Source organism: Notolabrus celidotus, chromosome 10, assembly GCF_009762535.1.
Source record: "Notolabrus celidotus isolate fNotCel1 chromosome 10, fNotCel1.pri, whole genome shotgun sequence".
Taxonomy (NCBI): Eukaryota; Metazoa; Chordata; class Actinopteri; order Labriformes; family Labridae; genus Notolabrus; species Notolabrus celidotus.
Genome location: NC_048281.1, coordinates 13,931,245 through 13,947,792, shown reverse-complemented (window position 1 = coordinate 13,947,792; position 16,548 = coordinate 13,931,245). Strand labels below are relative to the sequence as shown.

The following is a 16,548-nucleotide window of genomic DNA, read 5'->3' as shown; positions in this document are numbered from 1 at the left end:
TGCCATCTGTCTGGATCCATTGTAGCTTGTTGTAAATCCCACAAGGATGCTCAAGAGAGACAGAAACACAGAAAAGTGCTTTTAGGAACCGCAGCACACGCTCGGGCTGTCATGACAGCTGAGTATGACATGAGAGTCTCACTATGCCTTGAACTATAGACTGTGAAAAGTTACCCTCAAGTTTAAGTATAACAGCGTCTGAGTTTCCACCAGCCCAACCAGGAGGAAAGTTTTTCTTTTGGGGTTAAGCTACATAAATGTCTGAGTTTGAATATTCTGACATGCTCTGAAAGGCGAGGTTAAACTTTAGCAATATTACACCGGAGGTTCTGCCTTGTACTGAATATTAGAACGTCAAATTTTTGGTGTTGATATCAAGTACAACAACATAGCCTGGAGTGTGATACTGCTCATATATAGCTCTTCTGGATGCTTATAGTAGTTCACTCAAAAAAGCAAAATCTGATCATTTTGTGTTAACTTAATTATTCATTAAGGCCTGCCAACAGAACTCCCACAACTTCATTCAAAATGGACTTTTGCCAAACAATACATACATTTTCCTGCAGCCTTGCCACGTTGTGCACGTCTACCAAGCAGATACCTCTGGTGATGAGAATTGGAGCCAATGCAGAAGTACAAAAAACTGCATTAACTCTAGGGCTCACTTTAGACTGGCTGCAAAAGCCAAGGAATTCCCATTAGGTCCCGTCTTTAAATGCTCATTTTCTCAGCAAAATTAAACATGCCTACTGCCTGGTTCATTTTTAGGGTAGTTCATTTCTATATTCGTTTACACAGAACATACATTTTTTATAACACATTGGGTAAGATGATATAACGGCTAAGAGTTACACATTCATTTGCATTACTAGAGGAATGACTGTAACTGCTCACCAGGAGGCCGCTTCGTTCTCCGGTTACTTTTTCACAGCCATTCCGAGCGTATTATGTTAATTTACAGCTGATACATGTTGCTGTTTATCATACAGCAATGATTCCAGGGAAGAATAGAGAGTAGACGTCCGAGGAGATGAAATACACAGCCGATGTACGGCTGATGTGTGGGGATCACAAAGTATAAATCAAGCTTAAAAGCCCACCTCAGCTCCACCTTTTTGCCTGTTTTACAAGTTTATTGAAGTTTAGCTTGATTCGGAATTTCCAATATGGCGCCCATAATTGTTGGGCTATGTAAACGGCCTCTTCAGAAAAAGATTTTTGATGCCACAGAGCTTACACTCATTTTTGATATGGTCTATAACAGACTGTATAAATGATGGACCAAGCCACTTTGGCGTCACCTCTTGTTGTCACTGTGTTTAATTTTGCTTGGATGTCAAAGTACTTTGTAAACCCCTGTTTTAAAGGTACTATTTAAATTGAATATTTTGTATCTGATTTAACTGTTATGTATATTCAGCATAGCTTTGATATTGGGAATTTGCTGCTGCCTTGTTTGTTTTCTAGAGCCAAATGTGACCATATGGGGAGGAGAGGGTGGAGCTGGAGAGGAGCGAGGGGTTGGCAAATGCCAAGTTTTTCAGCTGAACAGTCAACACCCACGGCTAACTCATTAGCTGATGAATGAGCTTGTTTACTGTTTTGTTTCCCATAAAGTGAGATTCTATTAGTGTGTGGTGCCTGACTACAATTGTTGGTTATCAGACAAAAGAATAAGAGATCTTGTGGTACGCAGTATATTTGCCACTTGTTCACCCAGCTCCTAGTAAAGTGTGGAAGGTGATTGACACATACCATGTTACTTCAATCAGTCAGTCTTCTCGTCACTACCATCTGTCATAATCTCTCCAGGGAAAAGCCAGCAACAACCCTGGCTCCTAATGTCTGGTCAACAAATGAATGAGTGTATGCTAAGTGCATGTAAAATTAAACAAGCAAAAGCCAGGTACGCCAAGTGCAGTCCACAAGCTACCTAGTGAAAAACATTATCACAGTAATACTATAAATATACAGAATGAAAAAAAAATCTCAGACGGCCTGTTTGTGCCATTTACCACAAAGCAAGCTGTATTATTTGTCCATTTTTTATTTGGAAAATACACCAACAACGCAAAAACAGCTGGCTGTAAAAATAGGTATTTTTATATGGGGCCAAATGAGGCTTTTGACGTTTAGAGCCGGTCCTAAGTGGACACTCAAAGAAATGAAAATTTTGCACTTTCACATTGGCTTCATTTTTAACACCAACACTTGTTAACAGCAGAGCAGCTACTTCATAGAGTCTCCTCTATCCCTCTTTCAAAAACCCAACTCGGTTGAGGCAGATGGCTGAGTCTGGTGGAGGTTTCTGCCTGTTAAAAGGAAGTTTTTCTTTGCCGCTGTAACTAGCTAAATACTGTGAGGTGCAATGCTCATGGTGGATCAAGATGAGATAAGACTGAGTCTTACCCTGTCTTGATGTTGGGTCTTTGTTAATAATTTAACATAGAGTATGGTCTAGATCTTCTATGTTTGTAAAAGCGTCTTGAGATAACGTTTGTTGTGATTTGGCGCTATACAAATACAGATTGATTAATTGATATATTCTGACCATTTGTCATAATACATTAATTAAAAGTTCTTGTAATGGTGTAATCTATATCTGGACACATGGAATGCCTCTTATCCAATCAAATTTCCTGTCTGAAATAAATGAATCTAATGGCCAATGACTTTAAAGTTTTAAATATAGAGTGCTGCTAAAACAGCCCATCTCTTTGGACCAAGAAACTCTGTTAAGTGCTGGTAGCCAAAGAAAGACAGCAGGGGGATAAAAAAAAAAGAAGGAAAATAAAGAATCACTGGAAGTTATTTACAGTTTTGTAAGAGACAACTCTATGAAAACAATGATTTAAGGTGACAGTAGCCTGTGTGTGGTGTGTTAGGCTTGCACTTTTATAAAACAAGTCCTATGCCACGAAAATACCATGCCAGAGGCTGAAAGTATGTGTGGTCGTGATGACATGGGTCACAGTAGGTCTGCCTGTCACCTGAAGTGTTTATTCTGCTGCTGTGTCCTTGAGCAAGGTACTGCAACCTTTATTAGCTCAGAAGGTGTCGCATCATTAAACTGACACTGTGCCAGGGCGAGAAAAGTATCCTTGCACTTCTAAAAAAAGAGGAACTTGTTAAAGGATTTTGCTTCTATTATCGACATATGGTTTCATTCAGCCATAACACGACGCCGGTGAGAAGATAGGGCATCAAACACGTTCACCCAGAACTTGAAATAAATAAAAAAAGTAAAAAAATAAGCACTTTCCTAAAATTCTAGAAAGCAGAGGCTTATACTTTCTGGCACTTTATACTTTTCAGTGCCTATACATCATCATGTGAAGTGACAGCTATCAAATTATAATAAATACAACACTAAAAACTCAGAACCACAAAATGTATGATATGGCTTGAATACAAGCCCAACAGAGGGAATGTAGGGTTGAATCAATGAAGCTAAAAAGTAAAACTTCTTCTGTCACTTTTGACATTTTGAAGAAGTACTCATGAAATTATTAAAGTTAGTCTCTCCAGCTACAGAGAGGTTTGGTCAGACGAACTGCTACACGTCAGAATGAACAAACATTTGAACAAAGGCGAGCGGTGAGCTGCCTTCCTCTAGCTGTCGGTTTGGTTTTATGAAATGGTCAGGATGAGAAGGAGGGAATGTGCCTTTGTGCTGCAGTAGCTGCATTTAAATTCAAGGCTGCCAAAGTACACGAGCAATCTGTACGAGTTCACTTACACATCACAGCACTTGATTCAAAAAGCTTTACAGGCAAGGCAGAATTAACTCTGTGTCGAAGAATCATGCTACTAAAGAAGGGATTGTATGAAACAGTACAAATCAAATCTATAATTGTTGCAGCTGCTTTCTTTTGTAAGTGCTTACTTTATTACCAGACTTTAAACGTAAATGTATATTCGTGTCCTACAATTTTTGATCGGCAGCCATTGCTTCCGAGGAAAATCCTGCCTTTTTTTGTTTTTTACTGTGTCTAATCTCCAGTGTAGCATTATTGTTTAGTTAGGTCAGCTTCATCATTGAATAAGGAAGTGAGAGAGGAAGATGCAAACAGGGCCCTTTCAGGTCACATCTATTTCAAATCAGGAGGAGACACTGCTGCAGTGAATCATGCTGGTGGGCTCAGAAAGAAAAAGAAACCCCAACATGAGACAAAAAACAGGTTCAGTATGTGGATGTTAAACACATATTTCACACCATATTCACAGACATAGTGTGTTGTACATTGTGCCCTGTTTGTTTCCAGTATATATTACAGGCCTTCAAGCCTGGCAGCCTGCTATAGAGACACTTCAGGCTAGAATACAGAGAAGGACGTGCCCTTGATGTGCTGAAGAGCCATGAGGAAAAGTGGCTGATAAAAAGAGGGCGGATAACGGTCATGCACCGAGGTTAATGCGAGACGAGCGACTCAGGGCAGCAGAAAAGCTGCACAGTATGCTGGTGGCTGAAGGAGGGAAAACATGATATTCAGAGTGGATCATTCGAATTTGGAGAATATTGTTAATTTGTGTGTATACTGGCAGGAAATCTCAGAGAATGATATTATGCATGACATTGTATTACAGAGCGTTCAAGAGCTGTGAAAGCCTCTTATAAACATCAATTCACTGTATTCTCAACACAACATCTCTCTTTTCTGCTGAAGCTTTTCTTTTTTCTGGATGTGAAATATCATTTTCGTGTTTAGTGTAGAGAGAACTAAAAATGGGAGGATGAAGAGGGATTTTGTCACTTTTTTCAGGTTGGCAGTCATAAGCCTGGATAAGCCCTCATAAATATTAGTCTGTCTCACACGTTCTGTTTCCAGTTGTTGTTAATATACTGGCAAAGTTTAGCACATCGCAAATCCAAATCCCCCTCTCTGGGTGTGTTAATACCATTCTAGCCCAGTAGCATGTTATTTCTCTTCAAATCAATCTCAGGAAAAATATATTACCCGAACTTATACCACAGTGTGGGAGGATACCGGATTCTGATTGACTGCAGGGTGCAATTATTTCCAGAAAATTGAACAGTAATGAAGTCGTATCTGTAAACTGTCTGTTCACTGTTTAAAAATGAATACACTGGCTACGTATCAGCCTGTCTCTAATATGATAAACAATTGCAATAACTTATATTCCTCATTTACACTGGAACAGCTAAGTACAACAAATAGGAAGTATACCCAGTTATCATATGACATTTACTGTTACAATCTCCACTTCATGCTGCAACCAACAGCAAACATAACGTGTAATTTCTTCATACAATTGATTGGGGAATACGACATGGCTGGCTCACTAGCTAGCTAGATTTGTTGTTGAAAATACTGTCCAATTACATTTATTTAATTGTAATTGACTTTTAATCTTGCTAGCATAGTACTAGCTTTGCAGCTAACAGCTGAGACAAAGTCCTGAAATGAGCTGCTCTGAGAACTAAAATATCTCCAGTTGCTAAGTTGTAGCCTTAGACTGTATAAATAATGGACGTAGTGTCACCAATCTGTTCCTGAAGTGCTATTTTGAAGCCAATCATTGGCGGCAGCCATGTTGGAAATGCGGAACACAACCAGGCAGAGTGTGACGTAAAGAGGCAGAGTTTGAGCCTCTTAGCCAACAGCTATGTGTTCCCATCCGGGAGTCAAGTCAGTCATGTCCTTATTTGGGCAAAAACTCATAATCTTAATATCTTCTGAACCGTTGCGTTAGAAAAAATTCACCCCATACAGTGTGTGCCAGTAGAGAAATTAGCTACTGTAGCCAAGCTGTTTTTTGAACCAGCCTGTAAACATGTTTATTAATGCTGTAAAGATCTTCTTTTTTGAATTGGTGTCTATGTAGTTTCCAGTGTTTCTGCAGCCAGCCTCAAGCGGATTCTCAATGAACTGCTGTTTATAACACTTCCACATGGGCTTCATAGTTTGAGACCGGAGGTTGCCGCTTAGTTGTAGCTTAGACCTGTGCTGTTTCCTGGAGTAGTGAGCTACGACTCCAGTGAATTAGAAAATAATAAGATAAGAACCGATCTCCTTGAACAAATATTTTAAATCTTTGATGAAACCTTAAGGCTGTTAATAATTTTAGCAGATTTCAATTACAAATCTGGTGTTTACAATGTTGGAAAATTATGCACACAAATTTGCCATTACCGTTACCATGCCACTGTATGTAACACAGTCACACAATGTTAGCACAGTTCAGTACAGATAAGATGGTTAGATAAGCAGAATAAGTCTGGTACTTGAGTAGCAGCTTGCTCCTCCCTTTCCTCAACATAAGCACATTTATTTTGGCAGATGTTTAGTGAATAAAGTATGCTAATGTCTGACAACAGACCACTTTACACAGCTTAAGTGCATGTACGACCTTCATGACTCTTTTCCACAGATAAACTTAGTTCAACAGTAGTTACTTTTAGTCAAAACAACAGCAAGGGAACTTCTAATGTCTAACAGAGGGTTCCTGTGTTTGTGCCCAGCACAGCAGTTTGAGAGATTTTTTGCTATCTGTCAGCTTATCTGCCTCAGTTCCTGTGTGACTGTATTGTGACTGTATTTACCTAACACGTGTGTAAGTTAAAGCTAACATATGCTCAGTATTGAGTCCGTGGAGGTTCAAGCTAGCGCTAGCTAACATGCAAACTAGCATGCGTGCACCACAGTAACTAAGTGGTTTGATAAGCAATAGCTTGGGAATGCATAGTTAGCCATACCACCAACCATTATTTCTGTAACCTAAAATTATCAGCAGCTATTTGTGGCCAGTTTTTAAAAAAATCTTTAAATAGAAAAGATGGATTTACTAAGCTGCTAGCAAAGTTTCGCTTGACTAGCGTCCTGTAGTCCCACATGTTTTTTTTTTTAAACATTAGACTGTGAGAAATGTTATGAGATTTCCAGCTTTGGGAGTCAGCACTCTGATAGTTGTTGCATGGAATCTGTTAGCCTACTAGTAAGAGTGTAGGAAAATGTTTGCGTTGTCTAGAGACAGTTCAGATCTAAACAAGTTCCAATATGAAACAAAAATGAATCACCAATTATTTTGTATTCAATTATATTCTTACTTAATATGTTATACTGAATATCAGCATGCTGGTCATCTTTAATAACCAAATTGCAGCAGTGCTATCACTCCCTCTGATATGTGTTAAAAAATAGCAAACTGCATGTCAAAACAAAGCAATATTTTCACTATTTAGCAAGTGACAGTGGTGTAATTAGGATTATGGCCTTGTTGTCAAACAAAAAATTAGGTCAGGACCATCTGTTGTCCTGTAAACAGACACCTTGTTAGGCTTCATCCCTTACACTAATACACCTAAGCACACCGGAAACAGTTAAATGACAGTTTATGTTCCTGGATGTAATGCATCAATTATTTCTGAATCCTTTACCTTGCTGCTGAGCTGCGTGAATGTTTTGAATCAAAAATGTTGAAAGTCGAAAAGAGAGGATAAAGGTCTTGCTACACTGGGTGGTTGGAGTCTTGAGGCAGGCATGAAAACACTCTGAGTCAATAATTTATGCAGCCAGACACACACATACACACACACGCGAACACACATACAAAGTGAGAAGGAGAAAAACGGGGCATTGCCGAACAGGGAAACAGAAGACTGAAAAAGCTTGAGGGAAAGACACACAGAGTCTGACATGAACAACTGGAAGCCATACACGTGTCGACAGATGTGAGATTCTGCTCTCTGCTAATAAAAGAAAAGAGAGACATATCAAGAGGGGTTGAGTCACTGGTATTTCTAATGAGTGGGCTTGCCTCATGTAAGCAGATAGTAAAGGTTTTTTTCCTTTGGTGGATGCTAACAGTCATATGCTGTCTTCACACAGCCTGACACATCTCTTCAAGCTTACATAATGTAGATCTGCCCTAATTTCCTGCTCCCCATCAGAATTCAAGCATCTAAGCAACATAACACCATCAGTCTGACAAACACACGAGTCAAAGGTGATTAACAGTGGTTACTTGCCTTATTGTTTGAGTGGTTATTTTTTTCAAAATAAAAATTGGCACTTTTCAGACACAGATTCTGTATGAGTCAGTCCTGACTAATGCAATGCAGGGAGATCTATTCCATGCAAGTTGTAGTTTCTCTTTTCAAATGTCCAGTTTATACCAGTGAAACATCTACTTATAACATAAGGGTCAAAAAGCTGAGTAACAAATTATTTCCCCCTCTTTTCAGCTTAATATCCCCTCTCTGGAGTGTTTTCTGTGTCAGGTGCGGTAATTGGATGTTACCATGGATACTGGGCTTCCAGAAAGCTACCTCTGCTAAGACTACAGGTTTGTTTTTTTTGGCTAGCATCTACAGATGTGTTTATAAGGATGTATTCAGATCTCCTTATGCCAGCATCATGCACATCAACACTAACACTTTGTGAAGCTGGGGATCAAACACTTTGAGTTCAAACATGTACAAGACACTCAGATTTGGTTAAGTTCATTTAGTAATACTGCCCCAGGCCCGTTCTGAAGCTGCTATTTGTGCTGCTGTTTGAACACTTTGGGCATCGGATAATCAGCTGATTTGTTCAGACAGAATTGATTGTTTAAGCTCTGAGTCAAAATGTCTTCGGGTGAGTCTGACTAAAAATTAAGCATTAAGTACCTACTACTCCACCATGTTGATTATAAAACTCAGCCCTCTCTCTTATTTCCCATTTGCCTAATTGAAACCATGAAAATTGGTTCATCTGAACATTTGAGCAGGATATTGCAATTTTCATAATATTCTGACAAATGCCTTTGGGGTTTTGTACAACATTTGAAACTCTGTTTCAATCCCTGTGCACTCTGACATTTACTGCACACGCCATGTTTTGAAGGGAACACAAAAACAAGGTTATACCAAATGAATGCATATCTTTTATTCATCAGCTAACAACTAAAGAAACAGCACATTGTTGATATATTTACCCCACATATTCAGAGTCGCACTGTGTTTTTGCAATAGGAGACCAGTTTTTGCTTTTCAGTGCCGATGCAAGTTTGCATTGAAATGCTGATGAAGTGTTCTATTTACAATCAGAGTTTGACATAGAAAAGTACTGTTTTATATGAAAATCAAAACAAAGCAACCATGAGAATAAGAATAAGACACTGACTGGACCTGTTCTTTGCACATAAACACAGGACAGTTACATTTTAATTGAACACATTTTTGGATTAGCAGTATTTGTATTATTTTATGTGACAGAAATCTGCATTTGGTCATTGATTACAAAAAGCTCAAAGAGGACAACATTGTACAAATTTCTGTTATTTACAGTAAAAACTGTTGCAATACACAGCCACCTTTGCAAAATTGGTAGAAAGACTCATCATGACAAATACAAGTGAAAACAGTTGGCTTTTTGTCCCCAGGCAAACTCATTTATTCGCCTTGCTGTGACGTGTTATCTTCTAATTTGTTGAATTGGCTGTACAAAATTTAAAACCTATATCAGCTTAGAACTGAAATGATTAACACAAATTTGGCCACTGTTTACATTAAAAACATTTTAGGTGTTTCCATCTGTGCATGCGTTTAGGCTTAAGTGTTTCCTGTTTCCACCGTTGATTTCACAGCAACATCCTGTTTACCACAAGAAACCCCTTCACATATAGTGTTGTTTCATTTGTTCTGATGACTTCCCGAAGAGCGGTCACAGGTCAAGTGACAAAATAATCACAAAATGACTCTGAACATGTAAAAGGCAAGAACCCTGCCTGCATTCTGGGTAAAAAGAATGACTAATACTGCAGTGTAATACATGATGACATGCAGACAGGATCCAGATGCACCGTATCCTCTAATTAGCTGACTTAAGATGACAGGTTTAGTGCATAATACTGCATATGATGTGCATTTACTCTGTGTATTAAACTCTGAAGGGAAGTCAGATCTCTGGGCTTACACTATTGACCCAGAAATTGTTCAGACTGCATTATGGCTGGATGATGTGTTAGGATTAGTATAGAGCATAGAACATATTTATGCATAAAAACCACTCTATTCATTCAACTACAGCATTCATTCGTTGTGCTTTTCATGTAACAGCGAAAGCTGATAAAGACCTTTTGCACCTTTTGTTACATTACCCATCAACCTCAGACTTAAAAGGGAGAAAGTGAGACTTGCTGATTGCAGTGAAGTTGCCACACTTCAAACATTTCATACCCACGCCAAATAGATGAAACAAACAAAGCCAGCTAATGAGACAGTGTTTATCACTCTTATGCAATACACATGAATCCACTCAGTTCCCCTTAAAGCGGCTGTTATTTCAAACATATGAAGCTTTAGAAAAATTAAAAAACATCCTTAATTAGGTACAAAGTACCTCTGAAAGTTCCACCTCTAATAAGCAGTTATGGGTTGTGATCACATCATAAAATACCTTATTTATGAGCATTATGAATAGTGACAGACAGGGATGAACTGTTGGCTTTTGTACAGATTGTCCATGTTAACTCTTTATCTATGCATAGTGCTAGATTCTGTAGCATGTGTAACTTTGATATATGCGGTTATCAAACCTACTTTTATGGCTATGTGCCTGTGTTTCCATACGGTGCATTTCAGAAAGTGACATCATTGTTGACCTGGAGAAGTCAATAGTGCATTTGTCGTAACAGAAAAACTGAAATAAAAGACATATTTGTATAAAAATAGTGATTTAAAATGTATCATGTGGACAGATTTGAGTTGTTATGGGTATATGGGGATGTAATATAGACTCTTGTTATATTGCACATCTACTCAAATGCATTGCAACTGGGACAATAAGTGAGGGCATTTGAAAACAAATGATTAAGAGGATGTAAAGGTAGAAAAAATTAAAGCACAATGTGCTTTAATGTGTTTCATCTGAGGGTCAAATTTTGCATATATTATTATCTGATCTTTATGTCTCAAGAGCTTTGGTTGTGGTGCAAAAAAAAGGACCATTTCACCAGTTTTCAACAACATGTTTTCAAGCTGTGTGACCAATTTGTGACTAATGATATAGACCTGCATCTAACCCTGCTTCAGTTGCAATCCATCTGGACACAGTGGGGATTATAGTGTCTTAGTTACATTTCGGAGTACAGTTTCAATACATAAATATTTAACTCAATAAAAGTGCAATATGTGTCCACAATCCACAAGTGCAGTGGTTTGGGAGTTGGGGGAGGCTCTGCAGTTTCACCACAACCACCAGATTACAGTTTGAGCACTGGGTCAGTTTAGTTGCAGGATACATGAGTTATTCTCCCCAAAATCTGCATACAAGAGAGAGAGAGCAGAGATTTACTGGCTTCATAATCTATGATTTATGGTATTACATCCAAATTCATTTTATAACCTCATGCATTTAATATGATCATCCCAGAGCTGTGCATTCTGGGAGACAAACCACCTCACTAAATCTGTCATTTTTCACTGATGCACACTTTCCAAAACAGATGTGAAGGCCACGTGACCTTTTTTTTTAAACACCTACACCAAGGTTCAAGTTGCGGAATTAATTCAATTTAGTCTCATGTATGAGTTTCGGTTTGAATAAATCTGAAAAGACAGAACTAGGAGAAAATATAACTGTAAGAAAATCCTGATTTATTTTGGGATTAGAGGAGATATGCTCGATTCATTAACACCCATGGACTGTAGCTAATCTGAGGTGAAATCTCTGACTCTCATTATTGTCAATGACGCAGCCTCAGGGTGTATTTTTATGGCGCGGTGAGTCAGAAGAGCCCTGAATCTCTGGTTGCTTGTTCATATTTACAGAATTCAAACACACTGTGTAACACCACAGGGATCAAGGGTTAAGTGATTCTCCGATGAGTAGTGTTCCACTTTAATATTCAATCCTGTATGGCGTGATACTAAGAAATGCAAACTGCAGCTCTCAGAGTCTGTTTCAACATGGTCTGTTTCCTGATTAAGATGGACACATTACATCAGTGCATCCATGCAGGCCATCCTGTGGCTCAGTCTTTCAAAACTGTGTAAAAGTTGTTCGTTTTTCTAGAACCTCAAGATAATCTGGATCAATGTGAAGCTTTGCTTTCAGTTCCCAGTACTCACTCCTGTTGGGCTCCACATATACAGTACTTGGTGCTGTACAATACAGTATTGTCTGTTGCACTCTGTCCGGGGGGACATACTGATGCCTTGCATCAAAGTCTGAGGTATACTGACTCGACGAGGGCGCCGTATGCTTGCATGGTAATGTATTGCTGTAGCGTGTGTGCTTGTCAGGCTCTAGTACGTCCCTGTAGTAACACAGATCATCTTGGTGGGGGGTGGAGGGCTTATTAAGAGGCTCTGGAGTAGCGGCACTGTATTCTGAGCTTATCACATTACTGGCTGCCTCTTCATCCAAGTTACTCAGAAAAGGGCCGCTCAACTCGTCGAAGTCTCTGAGTCCATCCACGGACTTGCTGCTTGTGGGGGTGTGGGCAGCAGTTCTACATGTGGAGTCTGCAGGAGGTGGGATGTACTCATATACATGCCCAGCAGATGTCCTGACTTTGGGAATGGCTCCCTTTTTGTAGAGGCCATACTCAATGTTAAGTGAGCTGATGCAAGCATTCATCGAGTTATTATGCTTGTTTTGACTCTTTTGTCGTCTCTTTTTCATTGCCACGAACATTCCCGCAGCCACAAACACGGACACAATGAACATGAGGAGAAGGGCAAGAATCATCACAGATAAAGGGATGGTGCTGTATTGTGTGTCTGAGTCCAAGGATGTTTCTATGGTGATAGTGCTGCCAGGAAAAGATTCTTCTGAGGGTGGGATCATGGAGGCAAGTACATCAGAGTTATTAGGGCAGAAATTAGCTGTCTTGATGTATCTCATATCCTCCCCAGCTAGCTTCTTAGGGGAGCCACAGATGACATTGTTTACAACTGTGCCTGTGCTAAGCTGCTCAAGCCACATCTTCAGCTCCAGTATGCTGCAAGAGCAATCCCAAGGATTCTCGTACAAATCGACCTGCACCAGGGCTGTAAGCTGATCTAAGACCCCACTAACCGGCAGATACCTCAGATGGTTGTTCCGAAGATTTAGTCTGGCTAACGTCAGGCCAATAAATGATCCTACTGGAAGTGTTTTTAAAAGGTTGTTGTTCAGAAAAAGAAGCTGAAGTTTGGGCACATTCTGAAAGGTGTCAGCAGTAACCTCTTTAATGACGTTGTATTCTAAATATAGGAACTGCAGGCTCTCCAAACCGTAGAACATACCAGCTGTAAGATGGTCGATCAGATTCCCGTTTAGGTAAAGTCTCCTTAAATGTGTCAAATCACCAAAAGCTCTGTCGTGGATCCGAGAAATCCGATTGTTACCAAGATGAAGCAAATCTAATCCAGTTGCCTCAATGAAATCTGACCGACGAACCACCGGGATGTAATTCCCTGTAAGGTACATCTTTTTGGGATTATAAGGTTTGGGTTCTAAGTCAGAGATATGCTCAATCTTCCGCTCCTGACAGTTCACATTCAAACCTAGATCTGAAATTTGGAGATTGCAGGTACAGGCAGCTGGACAGTCTAAAGGCACAGGGGATTTGGTTTGATATGAAATGATCTGGCCATAATTTTGTGGTTTGTTCGACGGGCTACGAGCAGTCGGTCTTGATTTTAATTTTCCTGACTGGCGTGGTCCCTTTGTGGGTCTTGATGAGGACCGTGCAATCCCAGATGAGGTTAAGGAAGCCGTGACTAAAGATGGCGGTGTCCTATGGTATGCATCGGTGCTCAGATGTGGCAGTGGTGGCATCTCGTATTCAGCGATGGCTCTCCTCGGGCATAACTCCTGTTTTGATACCTCATCGAGATCTCTCCCATGAAGCCGGAAAGGGAACTCGCAAACAACATCGCCGACCAAAGCTGTGTAAGAAATGCTCTCCAGCCAGGTTTTCAGAGCAATTAACTCGCAGGAGCAGTTCCATGGGTTCTCCTCCAGCTGCAGCTCCACGACACTGTTCATGTGCTCCAGCAGACCCGAGTATGGAAGCACTTTCAGTTGATTCCCCCGCAAGTCCAAATGAGTCAACGGCACATACTGGAAAATGTTCACAGGCAGAGTCGATATTAAGTTGTCATTTAGGATCAGGACCTCCAGTTGTCGAAGTCTGCTGAAGGCATTAGTCGCCACATGAGTGATAGAATTATAATCAATTTGAAGATACTCCAGACTTTCAAGTCCGAAGAAAAACTCTTCCCTCAAGGCATCGATTTTGTTATTGTTGAGATGTAATCGTTTTAATCCCTGAAGTCCATTAAAAGCTCCTGCTTCAACCTCAAATATGTCGTTATTTCCAAGATGTAGTATTGTAAGTCCTTTGTAGTCGACAAAATCATTGGCAGACAGCTTTTTCAGCCTGTTCCCTGTAAGCAGCAGATGATACTGGGGGAAGTACACTGGGCTTATGTCTGAGAGACTTTCAATTCCTCTGTTTTCACAGCTCACTGTCAGTATCCCCTCTCTCTCCTCACAGGCACACAGTCTTTGACAAATCTCTCCATAGCTGCCAAACATCTCCACAGTGCACACTGACGTTGCACTTAGCAAAACAAACGTAATCCAAAGATGCATTTTCCTGCGAAAATGATGGCCAAGCTCACAGTCCGGCTAAGAAATCCTCAATGTCATCTAGAAATAAAAGACACACACATGGTGATGTCAAAACAGTAGGCAGTGAAAGCAACTTCCACACAAACACACACACACACACACGCACACACACGCATACACTCACAGAGCAAGCTGCAGCCTGCATGAGTCAAAGCTTCATTTGCTGTTACCCAGAGGTAACTTCTGGCTTTGTTGGCTGCTGATATAAAATGGCTCAAACAAAGCAGGGCAGAAAGCAACTCCTTCGAGCTATAAAAATAACAAAAAGCAAGGTCAAAGCGAGACATAAGCACAAAACAATGCTCTCAATCTGCTGTGAGCGGGAAGGAAGCCTCACAGTGTTTGCTAGTTAAGACATTAAAAATGCAATTAGACACTAGTTTGAATAGAAAGCTTTGCAAATTAACACAATGTTAGCTGGGGATTGTGCATCACAGAGCACGCCTTGTCTGACAGGAGACAGCCTGCATAATTTCTGTCTAACTCCTGGTACAAACACATACCTCACGCACATTGATGAAGATGTAGGCTCGTTAGGTGTTTCGGCGCGTCTCTCATCTCTTAATCCGTGAAGGCGAAAGAGGAAACAGGATCTATTTAACGCGAGCGCGTTCGCATACTTCTCTAACGCACCGGAGAGGATGCAAGAATCGCTGATCAACCATAACTGCCAAATGCTTCTCTTTTAGCCACGCTGCGCCGGAGGAGACACAGCTATGCCTGGTAACAAAGTTGCTTACTCCCCCTGTCTCTCTTTCTCTCTCTCTCTCCCTGTGTGGACGCTCTCTCTTTCTCTCTCTATCTCCCTCTCACGCACGCACGTAGGCACGCACGCACAACTCGGCGGTCGGGAGGTTGTCAAGTCATTTCATGCACAAAGAATCAGCTCACTGGAGCATCCTACAGAGATACATCCCCCTCAAAAGATGTTGACCTACCTTCTGGAAACAGTACCCGAAAAAAAAAAAATCAATAATTCACCGGAGTAGGCGCGCGCATCTCAAGCGGTCTCTTAAACCGCTTATCATGTTATTCATCCTCTGAGAGAACAAACATAATCTGTCTATCCTGTGTTGTTAGGTAGCTGGGGAGAGAGTCAAACAGACTTAAAAATGGGTGACAATGAGCATGAGTTTTGACCTGATGTGAACTCATTACATCCGTGCAACATCACACTGGGAGTGCGGGTTTGAACGCAACATCAGTGCTATTTTTAGACTTCTCACCTTTAAAAAAAAAGATTAAAAAAAACAGTAGGTTAAACTGTTGATCTGGTCACAGTGCATTTCTCTTTCCAAATCTATCCTGCAGGTCAAAGGTCAGGTTTTTTAATACTCGGTCAGTGTTCAGTCAAAATCCATGTGACAGTAAACCTCTCAGTGAACTGTCACACTGATCCTATTTCAACCCTTCAAAAGCAGCATGTCAGTGCTGATATATCCTGTGCAGTACACCCTTAATAATATTGTCACCCACTACCTGAACCCACCAGGAATTTCCCAGCAGAAAGCTGTGTATTGATCAACTTCTACTGTAGAAAAACATTGAAATAAAACCTCCCAAAACGTGGAAATATCTGCCTGTTGGTTTATTCAAATTAAAAACCAAGACTGGAGTCACTCAGAGTGCATTTCCACCTAATCTTAATGAAAACCAAACAGCACTGTTATGAGTTCACAGAGGTATAATTAGAGTGCATTATTCAGCTCCTTCATTTTAATATATCAGCTGTGGCATCTGAACCTGCGGTGCGTATGTCACATACAAAGCGTGGTGGAGGTTTAGTCACAGAGCAAAAGGTAGAGTAAAATATCAGCCATGTCCCATCTCAACCCAATGTACCATCACTCATGAAGAAACATGTCAAGTATCGTTGTATACGGTGGTGTCCTCGTGGAGTCGTATCCATCATCCT

General features: G+C 40.3%; 1 protein-coding gene across 2 annotated transcripts; it reads right to left on the bottom strand.

Annotated features, from left to right (window-relative positions):
- Nucleotides 1-8,872: 8,872 nt before the first annotated feature.
- On the bottom strand, nt 8,873-15,466 carry slitrk5b (SLIT and NTRK-like family, member 5b). 2 transcript variants are annotated; one of them, XM_034693787.1, is made up of 2 exons: nt 15,137-15,466; nt 8,873-14,651 (listed from the first exon to the last, which is right to left on the bottom strand). In XM_034693787.1, exon 2 carries the CDS (start codon nt 14,592-14,594, stop codon nt 11,991-11,993), a length of 2,604 nt encoding a protein of 867 aa, XP_034549678.1. In that variant the 5' UTR covers nt 14,595-14,651; nt 15,137-15,466; the 3' UTR covers nt 8,873-11,990. The 2 variants fall into 2 exon arrangements, with proteins under 2 accessions (XP_034549678.1, XP_034549679.1); XM_034693788.1 differs by having other exon boundaries at nt 15,146-15,445.
- Nucleotides 15,467-16,548: the final 1,082 nt, after the last annotated feature.

What these genes read in the sequence shown, in the direction of transcription:
- slitrk5b (XM_034693787.1), bottom strand. Translation starts at nt 14,594, where the DNA reads ATGCATCTTTGGATTACGTTTGTTTTGCTAAGTGCAACGTCAGTGTGC.